This window comes from Thamnophis sirtalis, unplaced genomic scaffold, assembly GCF_051295495.1.
Source record: "Thamnophis sirtalis isolate CommonGarterSnake01/CBP01778 unplaced genomic scaffold, rThaSir2_p1.2 scaffold_13, whole genome shotgun sequence".
NCBI classification, from domain to species: domain Eukaryota; kingdom Metazoa; phylum Chordata; class Lepidosauria; order Squamata; family Natricidae; genus Thamnophis; species Thamnophis sirtalis.
In genome coordinates, this window is record NW_028261393.1 from 31152056 (window position 1) to 31171924 (window position 19869).

General features: G+C 41.5%; 1 protein-coding gene across 1 annotated transcript; it reads left to right on the top strand.

The window, feature by feature from the left end:
- The first annotated feature begins 404 nt into the window (after positions 1-404).
- LOC148043119 (SCAN domain-containing protein 3-like) lies at positions 405-2189 on the top strand. Its single transcript, XM_087728057.1, has one exon. It carries the CDS (start codon positions 405-407, stop codon positions 2187-2189), a length of 1785 nt encoding a protein of 594 aa, XP_087584183.1.
- The last annotated feature ends 17680 nt before the right edge of the window (positions 2190-19869 follow it).

The window sequence follows — 19869 nt, forward strand, 5'->3', positions numbered from 1 at the left end:
TAATTCCACATTAGCCAACAGTTTTTCCATGCTAGAGCTAGAAGTGTTGTGTAAGCCCAATCTATATGAGAACCAATAGAAATTAGTGGATGAATTCAATAAACCATGGTTAACCATGTATAAATGTCTTGTGGAAACATTCCCATGTTGTCCTATTGCAAGTAGATTCGGTGTGTGTGTGTCAGGGTGGAAGGAAAATTGAAGTAAGATTATAAGCACAGTTGTAGTTTTAGTAGTTTTATTTAGAGGCAATTTCACTTAATAACCAAGTTGCCAGTTCCAATTGTGGTTGCTAAATACTGCAGTGATGGACAAGTTTTTGAAAAGGAAAGAACTGGACTCTGAACAAAATTTGCAGCCAGATGAGAGCCCAAGTATGAGTGGGGGATCAAAAGAAAGCAAAGATGGTTAGCTCAAGCAAATTCTCTGGCACAAGGCAATATAGCGAAAGCTATATTTCATTTGGATTTACTTTCACTGGAGATGCAAAGAAACCAACTCCACTGTGTGTGGTGTGTGGTGAAAAGCTATCTAACAGTGCTATGGTCCCAAGTAAACTTAAACGCCATCTCCAAACGAAACACCCTTCGCTTCAAAATAAGAATGCGGACTATTTTGTTCACCTGCGTGAAAACATGGAGAAACAGGCAACTTTAATGAGAAAAACCACAAAGGTAAATGAAAGAGCTCTTAAAGCTAGCTATCAAGTTGCTGAACTTATAGCCAAGTCAAAAAAGTCGCACACCGTGGCAGAGACATTAATACTTCCCGCCTGCAAAGCTATTGTAGAGGAGATGCTAGGACCTGAAGCAGCTAAGGAAATAGCCAAAGTCCCACTCTCAGACAACACAATTTCCAGACGTATTAATGACATGTCTGCAGACATCAAAAGTGTGGTTTTGGAAAAGATCCGTATCAGTAAGAAATTTGCATTGCAACTTGACGAGTCTACTGATATCAGTGGACATGCTCAACTTTTGGCCAATGTGCGTTTTGTGGATGGTGATGCAATTAGAGAAAACTTCTTTTTTTGCAAGGCATTGCCAGAAAAAACAACAGGAGAAGAAATTTTTCGGGTCACATCAGAATACCTTGAACAAGGAGGACTTAAGTGGGAAAACTGCACAAGTGTCTGCACCGATGGAGCTGCAGCCATGGTCGGGCACACCAAAGGCTTTGTAAGCAGAGTGAAGGAAAGAAGTCCAGATGTGATTGTTACACATTGTTTTTTACACCGTGAGGCCCTCGTAGCCAAGACTTTACCAGCAGACCTAGTTCCTGTGTTGGATGATGTTGTGCGCATGGTAAACTTTGTAAAGTCACGACCCGTGCAAAGTCGCATATTTGCAGCTTTGTGTGAGGAGATGGGAGCGAAGCATAAAACCTTGCTGTTTCATACGGAGGTCCGGTGGTTGTCGCGTGGCAAGGTCTTGGTTCGTGTGTATGAGCTGCGGGAGGAACTTAAAGTGTTTCTGACAAATGAGAGGTCAGATTACGCAAAGCTGCTTGCAAGTGATGAGTGGTGTGCAAGGCTGGCATACCTGGCAGATATTTTTCATCATCTGAATGAACTGAGCACACGAATGCAAGGCCGAAATGAAAACCTGCTTACAAGTGCAGATAAAATAAATGGATTCCGTTCAAAGGTGCAACTCTGGCATCAACACGTGGAAAGTGGCAATCTTGAAATGTTCACACTCACCAAGCAATGGCAAAGTGTTCACACTGCTGCACTGTGTGAGATAATAGTTAAACATTTAAAAACTCTCGAGGAGAAGTTGTCATTTTATTTCTCTTCAGTCTCCACTGAATGCCTTGACTGGGTTAGGGACCCTTTTAGCTCAGCATCAATTGGTGGAAAGGACATGACTTTACAGGAGCAGGAGGAACTAACTGAACTGAGACAAAATCGTGGTTTCAAGCTAAGATTTGCTGATCTACCTTTGGACAGTTTTTGGTTGGATACTGCCAAGGAGTTCCCCGTTCTGGCAAACAAAGCTATTTTGACATTGCTCCCATTTTCCACTACATATCTGTGTGAGATGAGCTTTTCAAGCCTGACTGCTATAAAAACTAAAGACAGAGAGAGACTGAGAGATGTTGATGAAGAGCTACGTGTGTGTCTTTCTTCGATTCCTGCCAGAATATCAGCTTTGTGTTCAGAAAAACAGGCCCAGGTTTCGCACTAAGTAAACAGAAATATGAACAATTATAAAATAATTTCTTTTTGTTTATTTGATTCCTATTCAAGAGAATTACTTTATATATAGTCAATATAGGCACAGAGTTAATTTTTTTTAACATTTTCTAATGGTGGTGTGCCTCGTGATTTTTTTCATGAAAAAAGTGTGCCTTTGCACAAAAAAGGTTGAAAAACACTGCTCTAGCTGAGCGAAAGGCGAAAGGTGAGAACCAAGATGAAGTTTCTTACTCAGGGAAGAAATCCAGTGACTTAGTACATCCAAGAGTTTCGTGAGTTGTCTGTGCATAAGCGAGGGTGGTCCGGGGAGGCTTTAATGAACAGTTTTATGGATGGTCTGAACCAAGATATATACCAGAGCTGTGTGAATAGAGGGGCCCCATGCAACCTGCAAGGCTGGTATGAGATGGCAGCATATGTGGAAATTGACTTAGCCAGGAACAAATACCGGGGAGGCAGCGATAAAGTCAAGAATCCCCCTCCCACCCACCCCCACAGGAGCTCCAAGAGGATGAAAGAGCTGGCTTGCAAGCAAGCCCCAGTCTACTGCTTGTTTCCGATGCGGGAAGGAGGGGCACCAAGCAGAAAGCTGCTACTCAAAAAATAGCCCAAAACCACTGCTGGAGGGACGAAACCAGATTTACAGCCAGTGAAACCCAAAGAAACCACTTTAAAAGGGGTGGAAACTGTTGAGGATTTCCCTCCCACTAACGAGGGAGAAAAGCCCTCCTTTCTTTCGGGAGAAAGTGAAACAGATGACGAAAGTGAAACTGATGAGGACCACTTGGTAAGTCCCCAATCGGGCCCCATGACCATTCCAGTAGAACTTAAAGTGCCCTCTACTGGAGCCTAAGGGAAAATGCTTGCCCTCTTAGACTCTGGATGCACCCGTTGCGTAATTAGCCCAGAAGTGGTTGAGAAAATGGGATTAAGACTGAGGACTTTGAAAGTGCCCATTGCCTTTTGCCAACTGGATGGGCCAGTGACTGGGGGAGCCCCGGCCCATTTTGTAACTGAACCAATAGAAATGTGGATGGGAGATCACCAAGAAACCTTGAGTTTCATCGTTGCACCTGGGATGGATCAGCCCCTCATACTGCGATTACCATGGCTATGGAAATGGAACTCGTATGTGAACTGGATGAAAGGGTGGTTGCGCATCCATTCTGCTAAAAACCCCTGAGGGGAAGGGGAGGATCTCCCACATAGTCAATGCTGAAACAAACCTAGCTATCTGTGCCGGCCGCCATGGCTTGGCCCTGCCACTTCGGGGGGGGGGCACTGTATTGTGCCACTGTTACCTGCCCTGCTGCCCATGGAGCCGTGGAGCTGGTGAGTCTGTGTCAGTGTGATTTGGGACTGGGCAGGTGGTCTTCTTGCCGCCGCCATTGCCACCTTGACTGTGGCTCCCCCCTCCCTCCCTCTTCCTCTTCTCCTACCGTGGCTTGGACATCGTTGCCGCCAGGCGTCTTGATCGGTGTGGGCCCTTTCCTGTCGTCGCCCCAGCTATTGCATTCTCAGCTCTTTGCACCTTAGGATCTGAAGCATGCCAGGCCAGGAGGAACTGCTACCGTGCCGGCTGCTCTGCACACGGCTCAGTGACATATGCCCCCATAGAGAGGGAGGACAAGGACGAAGAGAATGGGGAACCTGCTTTTCCGAACTAGCACCAACTTCCTCAGTCCCCTTAAACTTTTACATCATTTTCAGATTACGCGGGGGAAAGAACGAGAAATCCTCCCCCCCCCCAAAAAAATTATTCCGGCCCCAGCCGCCTCAGTCTGCGCTGACCGCCTGTGTTTTGCGGTCTTAAGAATGGCATTTTAACTTGTGTGCTGAGTGTATGATTGCACAATTGTGAGAGTGAATGTGCCCACTTTTAGTTTAATTCATTGAATTATTTTTTACTGTATTGTATTTTTAACGACTACTGTGGGGTGTGTCTGTGCAGAATGTTTGTTGAGTGAATATGATAGGTCTGGAGGTGCGACCTGGAGCCCCCTCCACTGAGTGCAGAAGCAGAAGTGGATGAGGGCCCGGATCCGCCCCTTGCCCCAGAGTGAACGGTGTGTGTGGCCTGCTGGGAAAAATGGGGGCCATGGGAGAGGGGGAGGGTCTATGGGGGGGAGAGGGTTGGAGCATCTCAGTTACTACTGGGAGGAGCAGATACGACAGGAGCTGTAGGGCTAGCCATTACCGGGGAAGAAGTACTCGCTACATTACAGCGATTCCTTGTTCCGGCCCTTCAAGAACCTGGTGGCAGGGGAGATCAGGGCCCTGGTCTCAGGTTGCTATTGCTAAATGCCAGGTCTGTTGTGAATAAGGCTCCCCTCATCTGGGACTTAATATTAGACGAGGCGGCAGACCTGGCATGTATAACTGAAACCTGGCTGGGCCAAGAGGGAGGAGTCCCCCTGTCAGAAATGTGCCCAGATGGGTTCCAGGTGCTCCACCAACCGCGACACCAATGAAGGGGTGGGGGAGTAGCAGTGTTTGTCCGGGAGTCATTAGTTCCCCGCAGGAGCCCTGCCCCGGAGATTGTGGGGTGTGGATCTCTTCTCTTGAAGTTGGACCTAGGGGTTCAAGTGGGTTTGTTCTTGATGCACCTACCATCCAGCTGCGTCATGGCAGCCCTGCCTGTGCTGCTAGAGGCAGTAGCCGGGTTGACGGTAGAGTTCCCCAGGCTAATGGTGCTGGAGGACTTTAATCTACCGTCTCTTGGCGAACACTCTGAAGGTGCACAGGAGTTCATGGCCTCCATGACAACCATGGACTTGACCCAAGTAGTTCAGGGCCCAACTCATAGAGTGGGACACACACTCGACCTCGTATTTATCTCGGGACAGTGGAGATGTGATCTGGAATTAAGGGGAATAGAGACCTCGCCCTTGTCATGGTCAGATCACTCCTTGCTGAGGCTTGGCTTCAGGACACTACTCCCCCATTGCAGGGAGGTGGAACCGATTAAGTGGTTCCGCCTCAGGCGCTGATGGACCCAACGGGATTTCAGAGGGAGCTTGGAGAGATATCTGACTCCCTTGCCTGCATTCCAACTGAATCCTTAGTCGCTGCCTGGAATGTTGCGGCGACTGAGGCACTGGATCGGATTGCGCCTTTGAGGTCTCTCCGTGGCAGTGGATCCAGGAGAGCACCTTGGTTCACCAAGGAACTCCAGGAGATGAAGCGCCAAAAGAGACGCCTAGAGTGATGTTGGAGGACTAGTAACTCTGAATCTGATCGAACACTCTTAAGAGCCTTCATTAGGACTTATCTAGTGGCGATACCGGGCGGCAAAGTGCAGGCATTTTTCTGCTCTTATTGCATTCGTGGAATCCTGCCCAGCCACCCTGTTCAGGGTGACCTGCTCCCTCCTGAAAGGTGAGGGGGTGGGGGAACCCCTGCAGGGGAGAGCTGAGGAATTTGTTCAGTTTCTGTCGGATAAAATCACTCACCTTCGGACAGACCTTGACTCCGCTTGGGCAATACCAGCCGAGATGCCAAGGGTAAGTCTAAGTCGGATTTCCTGGGATGAGTTCGAATTTGTTACCCCTGAGGAAGTGGACAAGGCCATGGGAATGATGAGCACCTCCACCTGTTTCCTGGACCCATGCTCCTCCTGGCTGGTTTCGACCAGCAGGGAGGTGACACGTGGCTGGCTCCAGGCGATTACCAACGCTTCTTTGCAGGAGGGGTCTTTCCCGCAACCACTAAAGGAAGTGGTGGTGAGGCCCCTCCTCAAGAAGCCTTCCCTGGATCCAGCCGTCTTGAAAAACTACCGTCCTGTCTCCAACCTTCCTGTTTTGGGGAAGGTTGTTGAGAAGGTGGTGGCCCTTCAACTCCGACGGACCTTGAATAAAGCGGATTACAGCACAGAAACTGCTTTGGTCACACTGATCGATGATCTCTGGTGAGCCAGGGATAGAGGGTATTCCTCTATCCTGGTGCTTTTTGACCTCTCAGCGGCTTTCGATACCATCGACCATGGTATCCCTCTGCGACGTCTGGAGGAGATGGGAGTGGGAGGCACCATTTTATGGTGGTTCTCCTCTTACCTCTCCGGTAGGTCGCAGTCGGTGTTGGTCTGGGGACAGAGGTTGACCCCTAGGCCCCTTAAGTGTGGGGTGCTGCAGGGTTCAGTCCTGTCCCCCCTCCTATTTAACATCTACATGAAACCGCTGGGTGAGATCATACGACGGCACGGGATAAAATACATCAATATGCAGATGAAACGCAATTGTATCTATCTGCCCCATGACAGCTCAGTGTAGCGGTGGACGTGATGTGCCGATGCCTGGAAGCTGTCAAGATCTGGATGGGGATGAACAAATTGGTGCTCAATCCCGATAAAACCGAGTGGCTGTGGATGTTACCCCTGAAGGACAGTTCAGACAGTCCATCCTTGAGCCTGGGGGTGAAGACTTACACCCCTCAGAGAGGGCTCGCAATTTGGGGGTCCTCCTGGATTCACAGCTGATACTGGAACATCATCTGTCAACTGTGACCAGGGGGGCCTTTGCCCAGGTTCGCCTGGTACACCAATTGTGGCCCTACTTGGACCGGGGGGCACTTCAAACGGTCACTCACGCCCTTGTCACCTCAAGTCTGGATTATTGCAATGTGCTCTACATGGGGCTACCCTTGAAAAGCGTTCGGAGACTACAGCTAGTCCAGAATGCAGCCGCACGAGAGATTTTGGGTGTACCGAGATACACCCATATTACACCTGTCGCTTCACTGTCTAAAGAGAGTAGAATCATTCTTACTCTCATAGTGTCACTTTCAAAATCACGGCCGTAGATTTCCATGTAATTAAAGACTTGCATAATAAAAGGCCCCAGGTTTGCAGAATCTCCATTAAATCTCACAGGCAGGGGGGGGGGGATTTTGGCCATTCGGTGTCTTCGGGGAGGTGGGGCCCCTGGTCTGGCAAACGCCTCAGCAGCAGGGGGTGTAACAGCCCGAGGGGGGGGGGTGAATCAGCGCGTGGGTACTCTCGCTCCCAGCCCCTCCTGTCCTCTTCATCTTCTCCACCTATTTCCCCAAAGTACCTTTGTCCCCAGTAATCAGGTAGATCTCTCCTCTGGGGTTTTCTCACAGCTCCCGTCTCCAACGGTCTTTGTCGGGGTTGTCTTCGGGTAACCCCCGCATCCCAGCTTGCCCCCTCCTCTCTTTGTCCTACCGAGGTGGACCATCGTGGGGGAGGTGGGTCAGGCTGGCTTGAAATCTGCAGCTGAAGTAAATCTTCATGAAGCGAGAGTTTGGGAGGGCCGGCCTCGTGAAACGAGAGTTCGGGGGGCCCGGCCTCGGTGGAAGCCCCCTCACAAACGGCCTCCTTTTCTCCGCTGGCTGGCGAAGACATTTACACCCTTCACGGTAGATGTTGGTCTCCTGGAAAGGGTTTTTCAGACTTTGCTACTTGTCAGCATCCCTCCATAATATAATTAGGAAAGAAAGACTCAAAGATTCCATGTGTAGGAAATCAAAAGTACTTTTACTAATTACATATGGCTAGAGAGCGGTTGCATAGCAAAGTCTGGTTAAGTAGGCGCGAAAGCAGTTGATATATAGAATAGCCCTTTCCACACCCCCTGGCATCATAGGCCCAGTCCAATCATAAGTCCTTCAAGTGTCAGGTGTGAGATAACTTCAAAAGGCATCATGAAGATGGAATGTCGGTGCCGTTAGTCTAAGCGGGAAAACCCCCACGCATGCGTAGTCCGTCCATCCAGAGAACTCCAGAACCTTCCTCCAGCACAATGAGTAACCCCACCCAAAATACCGTGCCCTCCCTCCCCGTTTCATGGCAGCTGAAGCAACAGCAAAGCAGAAGCTGACATCCTGGGGCTGTTGACCTTATTGTAAAGGTCCAGCCCCGATTAGAAATGTATGCGTGTTGGGAATTTTTAAATTATTCTTTTATTTTGCTTTTCTTTTTTTTTCTTTGTAAGCCTCCCAGAGTCCTCCGGGATTGGGCGGCCTAGAAATTTAACAAATAAATAAATTTAACAAATAAATAATATTTTTTTCATAATTTCCTTTTATAAATTGCTAACAAAAATAATTCAGGTTTTAGTGCAATTTTTTATTTAGTAATCTACTCTAGCCAATCTTTAATTTTTTTTCAATAGTTTTTCACAGATGTGCACGTCCACCACATATGGTAGTAGGTTCCATGTTGTTGGTTGCATTTCCAACAGATAAGTAAACACTCTGGAAACATTTTCGCAATTCTTGCTGGTGGAAGGTGCGATCTGTAGAACATCTTGTACATGTTTTCTCTATATGTCATTGCCATTGTTAATTTGTAATTTATTTCCCAATTTTTTTCCCATTCTGCCAATTCTATACTATACCCAAAATTTATCGCCCATTTTATCATCGTTTCTTTCACATTTTCTTCTTCCATTTTGAATTTTAATAAATAGTGATATATTTTTTTAATCATTTTTTCTTCGGTTCCCTGTAGAATTTTATCCAGCTCTTGTGGCTTCTTATAGAATCCATCCCTTTCCCTGTCTTTTTTATACCTTGCCTGTATTTGTAAATAGGGCCACCGTTTATTCCCTCGTCTTTCAATTCTTGCCTTGTTTTCAGTCTTTCTTGGTTGTCTAATATATCTTTATATCTTATTATCTTATTTATGTCCAATATGTTCGGATATATCAGAGCTTCCATGGTGGATAGCCAGTTTGGGATTTTGTTGTAGTGTTTTGTTTTGATTTTTAACCAAGTTTGTAGTAGAGCTTTTCTAATTAAATGTTTTTGGAAATAGCTATGAATTTTGTCTTTTCCATCCCAGATGAAGGCGTGCCAACCTAGTTCCAAATTATAACCTTCTATTGTTAGTAATCTTCTGTTTTTTAGATTGATCCAGTCCCTTATCCAGGTGAGAGTCGCTGCTTGATAATAAAGCTCCCAATCGGGAAATCCAAATCCTCCTCTTTCTCTACTGTCCTGTAGTGATTTTAATTTAATCCGTGGGTTTTTCCCTGACCAAAAAAAATGTGCAATTAATTTGTTTAAATCTATAAAAAAGTTTTTCCGTAGGCTAATAGGTACCACTTGAAATAAAAATAAAATTTTTGATAGTATTTTCATTTTAACAATGGCAATTCTTCCCATTAATGATATTTGTAGTTTCCTCCAATTTTCTAGATCTTTCTTAATTTTCTGAATCATTTTAACATAATTATCTTCCCTAATTGTTGAGCATTTCCCTGTCAGCCAAATTCCTAAATATTTTACTTGTTTTACTATTTGCATTCCCATGTTTTCCTCTAATTCTTGCTCTTGTTTTTTAGTGAAATTCTTTGTGATGATCTTTGTTTTATTCTTATTAATTTTAAGTCCCGCTATCTTACTAAATTCCTCTATTTTTTGAATTAATTTAATTCCTGATTTTAATGGAGCCTCTAATATGAATATCATATCGTCTGCAAATGCCTATGTTTTATATTCCTCTTTTTTAATTTTTAATCCCTTTATTTCTTGATTGTTTCTAATTTCTGTTAGTAGAACTTCCAGTGTTAGTATAAATAATAAAGGTGATAATGGACAACCCTGTCTCACTTCTTTCCATATTTTAAATTCTTCTGTAATGTCACTATTATTATTACTTTTGCTGTCTGAGCCAAATAAATTGATTCTATCATTTTTATAAATTTTTCTCTAAATCTCATCATTTTTAACCGTTTGATAATGAAATGCCAATTTAAGTTATCAAAGGCCTTTTGCGCGTCTAAAAAGACCAGTGCAACTTGTTTTCCTGGATTCTCTTCATAATATTCTAATGTGTTTATAATTATCCTCATATTGTTTTTTAACTGGTGTTTTGGTAAGAAGCCGTTTTGATCTGTGTGAATGATTTCATTTAATATTTTTTCCATTCACTTTGCCATTATTGATGTAAAGTTTTTATAATCTGCGTTTAGTAAAGAGATTGGTCTGTAATTTTTTTATTTGTTGATGGTCCGAATCCTCTTTGGGTATCAATGTTATATATGCTTCCCTCCATGATTTTGATAGATTCGCTTCTGTAAGTGCTTCATTAAATAGACCTAAAATCATTATTTCTTTCTGCTCTTGTGTGGCTTTATAAAATTCTACAGGTATACCATCTGGGCCCGGAGTTTTATTATTTTTTGTCTCTTCAATGCTTCCTTTTTATTCTGTCACTGTGATTTTTTTTGTTTAGCATTTCTCTTTTCCTCAATTTCATGTAGATTCTTTTTATTTAAGTATTGTTCGATATTGTCTTGTAATATATTTTCTTTGCTGTACAGTTTCTCAAAAAAATTTCTGTACTATATATTTTTTCCTCTTTCCGGTATTGTATGTTTCCCCTTTCATCTTGTAGGTGATGTATTATTCTTTTTTCTTTTTTCAATTTGTATGCTAACCATCTTCCCGGTTTATTCACATTTTTTTTAAATTGAATTTTTTTAGAAAAATTTTTTTTGCAAATGTTTACCTCCCCCTCCTACACTCCCCACCCAAAAAACCCCAACCTCCCCCCCTCCCGACTTCCCAGAACAAATACAGGGCATAAATATTTAACAAAGATGTTCTAAAATAAACTTAAAGAAAGTTAGTATCATCTTTCATTTGAGCTTTAACTCCTCTTTGCTAGGCTAACTCTAAACAGATTATATCATTCCTTGTTTCTTCAGTCATAAACTATCTGGAATTTCTTAGTCCCATATTTATTTTGAATATAGTCAATCCATCTTCTCCACTCCAGTTTATATCTCTCATTTGAGTGATCCTTGAGATATGCTGATATTTTAGCCATCTCTGCTAGGTTTGTTACTTTTAATGTCCATTCTTGAATAGTAGGCAAATCTTCCTTCTTCCAGTATTGCGCCACCAACAGTCTTGCTGCCATTCTTAAATACAAAATCAAGTTAGTCTCTATAACAGTACAATCAGTAGTTATACCTAACAAGAATAACTGAGGGGTAAACTTTATCCTTTTTTAAAGAACATTTTGCATAATCCACCATATTTTTATCCAAAATGCTTTTACCTTTTTACAAGTCCACCATATATGGTAATATGTAGCATCGAGACAATCACATCTCCAGCATTTAGGTTGTAAATTCGGATACCTACAGGCCAGTTTTTTAGGATCTAAATGCCATCTATAAAACTTTTTATAAAAGTTTTCTCTCAAATTCTGGGCTTCTGTAAATTTTTCATTTCTTACCCATATCTTTTCCCATGTATCCAACATTATTGGTTCTTCAAAATTTTGTGCCCACTTTATCATACAGTCTTTGACTAATTCTGTTTCCGAATCCATTTCTATTAATACATTATATAGTCTTTTTATATGCATTTGACTTTGATCCCTAATTTGATTTAGTAAATTATCGTCATTTTGCGTAAAACCAATTTTTTGATCTTTTTTCCATCTGGCCTGTAATTGCCCATACTGAAACCATGTTTGAATTACCTTTTCCTCTTTTAGTACATTCAAGGGTTTTAATTGTAATACACATCTTTCTAAGGTGAGAAGCTGTCTGTATGTAGTTACATCCTGTTTTTGTACTATATTTATGTTCTCTATTGCATGTCTAGGAATTGCACACATAGGTATCTTATCATTTCGTTTATATTGATATTTTTTCTAGACCTGCAGTAGAGCATTCCTTAAAATATAACTTTTAAAATTCTTATCCACCTTTTTGTCATATAGCAAGTAAGCATGCCAATCATATACCAAATCATGCCCTTCAATATTAAGTATTCTATCATCTGTAGAGTTAATCCAATCACTGATTACTGATAAAACTACTGCTTCATAATATAGTTTTAGATTTAGCAATTTCAAACCTCCTCTCTCATGTACATCTTGCATTATTTTAAGTTTTATTCTCAGCTTCTTCCCTGCCCAAACACATTTGTTAATACCCTTCTGCCATTCTAGCAAGTTTGCATCTTTTTAAAGTATTGGTATCATTTGAAAAAGAAATAAAAATTTAGGCAAGACATTCATTTTCACTGCTGCTATTCTTCCCAACAAGGATAATTGTAATTTTTCCCAATTTTTCATCTCTATCTGTATGCTACGCCATAGTGGCTCATAATTATACTTATATAGTTTCCCATTTGAGGTTGAGATGTAGACTCCTAGATATTTAACCTTTTTAACTATTTCACATCCTGTCATTTCTTCTAATTCTTCCCTTTGATTAGTGTTCATGTTTTTAACTAGCATCTTTGTTTTCCCTAAATTTATTTTAAATCCAGATAATTGGCCATATTGATTAATCATATTCATTAAAACCTTGCTAGATTCCTGTGGTTAGGTTAATGTTATAACCAAATTGTCTGCAAATGCACGTAATCTATATTCTTGATGCCTAATCTTGATTCCCTGTAAATCATCTGATCCCCATATTTTATTCAACAATAATTCCAGGGTTATAATAAACAATAATGGGGATAGGGGGCAACCCTGTCTTGTACCTTTCTCGATTTTAAATGGGTCTGTTAAACTTCCATTGACTTTAATTTGTGCTGTTTGTTCCTGATACATTGCTTTAATTGATTGTAGAAAATACTCTCCTATTTGCATCTTTTGCATTGTTTTCATTAAAAATTGCCAGTTCACTCGATCAAAGGCTTTCTTGGCATCTAAAAATATAAGCACTGCAGGGATTTGATTATTCTTTCCCAAGTATTCCAGTATATTAACAATTTGTCTTACATTACTTCTCATTTGTCTCCCTTGTATAAAACCAGTCTGATCATTATGAATCAATTGCTGAATAACCAACATTAACCTATTCGCTAATATTTTAGTGAAAATTTTATAGTCTATATTAAGTAATGATATAGGTCTGTAATTTTTTGGTTGACTAAGATCTTGATCTTCTTTAGGTATCAGGGATATGAAGGCTGTCTTCCAAGATGGGGGTATCTTCTCTTCCATTTGGATCTTATTAAATAATTCTTTAAGGGGTTCTACCATTTCTAATTGTACATTTTTGTAATAAGCCACTGTCAAACCATCTGTACCCGGTGCTTTCCCTGCCTTTAGCTGTTTAATTACCTTGAGTATTTTCCCCAAAGTTATTGGTTGATTGAATCTTTCCCTCTGTTCGTCTTTAACTATGGGTATTTTTTCTTTGTCCAGGTATCTATCTATATCTAAACCTTGTATTTTGTCATTTGTGTACAATCCTGTAAAAAATTCACGTAAGGCCTTTTGAATCTCATCGTGTTGATACACTTCCTTCCCTTTATGATGTATTTTCAATATATTGCGAGATTTCTGTTTCTTCCTAATCAAATATGCTAACTATCTACCAGATTTATTGGCGTTACAAAAAGTATTATGTTTTGCATATAACAAATTAGTAGCCACCTGGTCTGACATTAGCATATTAAATTGCGCTCTTAATAAAGTAATTGCTTCTTTAATCTTCTTATCTCCTGGGTTTAATATTAACTCCTGTTCTCTCTTCCTAATCTCTTCCTCTAGTTCAGTTCTTTTTCCCCCCTGTTTATGTCTATGTAACCTATTTAAATTTATTAGGACTCCTCGCATGTACGCTTTACTTGTGTCCCAGGCCATTTCCATAGATGTGCCCTTATTCATATTAAAAACAAAATATTCTCTCAAATTTTTTTTACATTCATTAATATTTTTCTCATATCTAAATAAATTTCCATTTAATCTCAAAGTTCTTCTAGCTTCCTTCCCAAATTCCAGCTCCATCCAAACCGGATTATGATCTTTTAAAGCTTTGGAACATATCTTCGTCTTCTTTACCCTGTAAAGCAAATCATTTGTTATTAATATAAAGTCAATACTAGAAAAGGATTGATGTCTATCAAAGAAAAATGTAAAATCTTGTTCTTTTGCATTCCTTTCTCGGCAGATGTCCCTCAGTTCGAAATTATCCATCATATTGAAAAAAGATTTGGGTAATTTCGCTTGCGTTTAGGTATTTTGCAGGAGACCCTTCTTATCTTTCTTGCAGGGGTGGGTTCCTCCCGGTTCGCACCAACCGGTTCGTCAGTGAACCCGGAAGTAATTAACTTCCGGGAATGCCGGTACCGGTCCTGGCCCCTGTCGCTGCACAGCGCCCTTTTGCTGGCGCGTCACAGCTCACTTGCTCATTCCCCCACCCCTCTGCAGCTTGCTCCCTCGCTCCCCCGCCCGTCCGCACTAAGCCCAGCCTCGGGAGGCTTCGGGTGAGTGGCAGCGGCCCAGCTTTCGTGAGGGAAGGCCTCCAGGCCTTCGCTCACGAAAGCTGCGGGCTCACGTGCCTTATATGGCCGAAGCTGGGTGGGGGGGTGGCGGTAGTGGCAGTGGTGTTAATGGCAGCAGCGGCGGTAGTGGCTGAAGTGGGGGGCAGTGGTAGCGGCGGTAGCGTTAGTGGCGGCGTTGGCGTTGGCGGCGGTAGCGGCTGAAGTGGGGGTGCGGCGGTAGCAGCGGTGGCGTTAGTGGCGGCGGCGTTGGCAGCGGTAGCGGCTGAAGTGGGGGGCAGCAGTAGCAGCAGTGGCGTTAGTGGTGGCGGCTGCATTGGCGGCGGTAGTGGCTGAAGTGGGGGGGCGGCAGCCTAGCTTTCGCGAGGAAAGCCTCCAGGCCTTCCCTTGCAAAAGCCGTGGGCTCGCGTGCACTACGCGGCCGAAGGCGGGTGGGGGGGCGGTGGCGGCGGTAGTGGCGGCGGCATTAGCAAGCCACTCCCATCCGGTCACATGGGTGGCAAGCCACACCCACAAAGGAGGCCACGCCCACCGAGTAGGTTCGAACAATTTTTGAAACCCACTCTTGCTTTCTTGGTATCCAGAACACTGTTCCAATCACCCATTAATATGCAATATCTATAGTCCCAGTGTATTAACTTAGTATGGAGCATTTTGTAAAATTTGTCTTGTTGTTGATTGGGAGCATATATTCCCATTAGAAGCATCTTTTTCCCTTCTAATACCAGTTCTATTGCAATATATCTTCCTTGAGAGTCTGCTTCAATTAATTCGGCTTTCATGTCCTTTCTTAAGTAAATAACTATACCATTTTTCTTCTCTGGGGCAGAGGCTACAAAGTGTTGTCCAAGTCTTGAATTGAACAGATATTTCTGGTCAGTTGATCTGATATGTGCCTCTTGCAGGCAAATTATGTCATTCTTAAATTGTTTCAAATAATGATTTATTTTCTTCCTTTTCTGTGGAGAGTTTAAGCCATTAACGTTCCAGGTTAAGAACTTAGTTATCATCTTTAGCTCCCTGAAGATTTTTAGGAGCCATCTGAAAATCCTGTAGTTTGACTTTCGGCCTGGCTCCTCCCACTGCTTCTGAGATAAAACCTGTGAGTTCTTGGACGGTTGCGTGTGTTTGTTGCAAAGCTTGTTGCTTTTTAAACTCTTGTTCCATTCGCCTAGTAATCACGTGGATTTGTCTTTGCTTCTTCTCTCCTTCTAGTTCTGAGAGAGGAAGTTGATCCAGCCTTGATGATCCTTGGGTATATTGCTGTCTGTCCTGTCCTTCTTGTTCTCTTTCTCTGGGTTCTGGAGGAGGGGATGTCCAGCCTTCAATATATTATTATAAAAATCTTGAGCCTTCCATACTGAATTAAGATGATATCTTTGCCCCTGGTAAGTAACTGCTAACCCAGCTGGAGCTTCCCATCTGAACTGTAACTGATGATTTTTGAGCTCATCGACTAAAAAGGCATAGTCTTTCCTTGATCTCAACATTTTGGGTGGTATTTCCTTCAAAACAGTCACCTCCTGACCCCCAGTTTGCAACTTGGTTTTATAAGACTCTTGCAATATCAAATTCCTCATATCTCTCATGGCAAAATATACCACAATGTCTCTTGGGAGTTGTTTTTGTCTGGCAAGCCAGGAATTAGCACAGTATATCTTGTCAATCTGCCAGTCGAAATCCCCTCCTGACAGTCCCATCAGTTGATCAAAAGCTTCTGAGAAGATCTGCTTCAGATTTTCTTGGTTTTTCTCTTTGAGGTCTCTTATCCTTAAAGCAAATTCCATCTGTCTGTACTGCAACATTATAATTTCATTTTCTGCATCATCAGCCTTTCGTTGGACCCCGTCCATTTTCGTTACCAGGTTAATATTAGAATCATTAAGATCTTCCAATTTATCCTTGATTCCTGATACATAGCCAGATAAGCATTTAAAAGCCTCCAGAATATCGTCTCTAATTTGTTGATTACGAATCTGGACCGAATTCATAACTTCTTCTGACAGTTCCTTAAGGGCAACAGATATCTTTTCCTCTATTTTAATTTCCATCGCAGCTGCATGATTTTTTAAAGCCTCAGCTAAGGCCACACTTAGTTCTTTTTGCAGTATTTCTTGAGTCAAAGGTTCCCCTGCAGAAGCAGGAGTGGGTTGGGGGGGGAGTAGTGACTGTATTTTAGATGCCGGAGCGGGTGAACTACCAGCAGTCTTTGAGGTTTTTTGCTTAAAGGCCATTTCTGAGTTGATCTTCTCCTACACCCAATTACTAAATCCAGGCAAGCCGCTTGTCCAGCAATTACTATTTAGTTTAGTAATAAATCACTACTGAATTAATGATCTTTAAATGGTCTAAGCTCTGTGAAAATCTGTAACATCAGAGCCTAACCCCGCCTACAAAGCTGTTCTGTGCCATTTTCTTTGTGTTTCTAGCAAGTAGTTTATCAGAAGGAATTTTTTAAGAAATGGAGTTAAAGTCTGTGATACATACAATTAGAAGTTCTCCAGTATCAGTCTCCCCTTGTTGGAATCAGTAATAAATCAATCATTGAGCTGAGGATGGGCATATGCCTTCATTCTGCAAAAAGGCAGAAAAAGTCCTTGGCGCAGAGAATTCACTGAGTTGCAGGGTGGCTCACACCTCCCACCCCCAGATTTATGTTCGGGGGGGGGCGTTGAATGGAGCACTTCCCAAACACAGCTTTCTCACCTCTCTTCCTATGCCCAGAGGAGAGGTAATTAAACTGTCAAACAGTTGATGGATGCTGTTTAGACAGCTTAAGGCAGCCAAGGGTCTGGAGCTGTTAAAAAAAACAACTCCCCACAGACAACGCCCAAACTAGAAGTGCCAGTTTATTCACATTTTCAAAACAGTTTTGTTTTGCAAATTTGTTTGGTTTGGTTTATTAGAGTTATATGCCACCCTTCTCTGAAGGACTCAGGGTGGCGTACAACATTAAAAGAAACACATAATACAAAAGTTAAAATAAATTAAATAGAATATCCCAAACAAACCCAATTAGAATTGACAATAACATTTTTTTTAAAAAATCGAATTAAAATTAACAATGATCAATAATTTCTTTTGTTTTGTTCAGGCCAGGCTGGCTTGCTGGAAAAGCCAAGTTTTTAGGGCGTGTCGGAAGGACCAGAGGTCGGGGATTATATGAAGCTCTGGGGGCAGCTCATTCCAGAAGGAATTTAATTTTTTGGGCCATCTCTTCTTGTATCATCAAATTTAATTTGTGTTTTATTAGGTTTTTTTTCTCCTTTATTTTTGCTTCTTGTGGATTTTTTTGCAGGTCCAATTTTTTAAGTTCTTTCTCTAATGTTTCTTGTTTTTGTCTCTTTTCCTTGTTTTTCCTTGCCAAATATGCTATTGTCAACCCTCTTATAAAAGCTTTTGTAGTGTCCCATAGGTTTTGTAACGATGTTTCTTCTTTCTTATTTATTTTATAGAAAAGTTTCAATCCCCTTTCAATCATTTTTGTTTATCTTTCAATATTCTTTGATTCATTGTCCATCTCTTTTTCTTTTTTGATCCTTTTCATGTTCCATGTTCCATTTGGTTGTGATCTGCCCAAGTGTTTATAATTATTTCAATCTCTTCTGTATCTCTTCTCAGTTCTTGAGTTGACCAAATCATATCTATCCTTGATCATGATTTGTGGGGATTTGAATAATATGTAAATTGTTTGTTTCCTATGTTCCTTTCTCTCCATACATCTTTCAGGTTCAGTTCCTGCACCATTTCGAAAAAGGTAAATGGTAGCATTCTTTTTTTTTCTTATTTCTCTTGTTAGGCTTGTAGTCATCATTGATTTGTTATAGCATTGAAGTCACCAATTAGACATATATCCTCATATTCTATTTTTGTTATTTTTTAGTGTAACTTTTTGTAAAATTCTTTTTGATTTTTATTTGGGGCGTATATTGCTGTGAGGAGAATTTTCCTTTGTTCTGTTTCTATTTCTATCATTAAAATCCTCCCCTCTTCATCTGCATTTTTTTTTTGCATTTATCCATTCTTTAATGTATATTTCAATTCCTCGTTTTTGTGTGTGCTAGCGTAAATAATTTTCCTAACTTTGGATATTCTAGTAGTTTGTTATATTGGCTTTTGATATGTACCTCTTGAAGGCATACTATGTCCATATTCATTTTTTGTAATCTAGTCAAAGTTTGCCTTTTTTTTCTGCTGAATTTAATCCATTTATATTTAGTGAGAGTAACTTAATTTCTTGTTCCATTGTGTTATTTGTGTGCCGCCCTTAGTTTCCTTGTGTTTCTTGTCTCTATTCCTATTCTACTACCTTTTTGTTCTATTTGTTCTCTTTCCTGTCTTCTACTTTCTTCTCTTTCTCCCTCCCTATTTTCAACTGACTGTTCTTCTTGGTTTCTACTCTCTGGTTCCTCTCTACTCTCTTGTTCTTCCTCTACGGTGAAGTGATGTTCAAAGAATTCATGCGCTTTCTCGACTGTGTCCATTTTATATCTTTTATCTTGCCAGGTAATCATCACTCCCTCTGGTGTTAACCATCTGAACATTACATTGTACCTTATTAATTGTTGTATAAGGAACTGATATTGCCTTCTCTGATTTCTCACTATTTTTGGGATTTGTCTCAGAATTTGTATTTCTCTTCCTTTACATGTTATTTGTTCTTTTCTCACTTTTTAATATATTTCATCTCTTATTGATTTTCTAGTAAAGCGTGCGTGGATTTCTTTTGGGAGCCTATGTCTCCTGGCGTAATTTGTATGGATTCAGTACACCTCATCTATGTCCCTTCTCGTTTCTTGTTTTTTTGTAATATGTTCGCAACAATCTCTCTAATTATTTTCCCTAAATCCTCCTCCTTTTCTTCTACTATATTTTGAAAGTGCAGAAAAAAGCCAGCTTTTTCTAATTCCAAAAATGCTATTTTCCCCCTGATTGTCTGTTTATTGTTATCAGCTTCTCATTTACCATCTCTATTCTCTTCTCCGTTTTTCTCTACCTTTGTTTCTACTTTTTGAATTTTTTGTTCATTTTTTGTTACTTCACTTTGTATTTTCCCTATTGTCAGCGTCACTCCATTACATAATTAGGAAAGAAAAACTAAGAGACTCCATGGATTGGAAATCAAAAGTACTTTTACTAATTATAAATGGTAAGCAAGCAGTTGCGAAGCAAAGTCTACTTAATTAGGCGCGAAAGCAATTGATATATAGAATAGCCCATTCCCCACCCCTTAAGATCATAGCATCAGGCCAATCATAAGTCCTTCAAGTGTCAGGTGTGAGATAACTTCAAAAAGACATCACGAAGATGGAATGTCGAGGCCGTTAGTCTAGGCGGGAAGCACTCACGCATGCGCTATCCAAGCATCTCGTACATCCTAGAACATTCCTCCAGCACATCAATTAACCCCTCCCAAATACCAGCCCTCCCTCCCCGTTTCATGGCAGCTG

Coding starts and splice junctions, on each gene's coding strand:
- LOC148043119 (XM_087728057.1), top strand. CDS start 405: ATGGTTAGCTCAAGCAAATTCTCTGGCACAAGGCAATATAGCGAAAGC.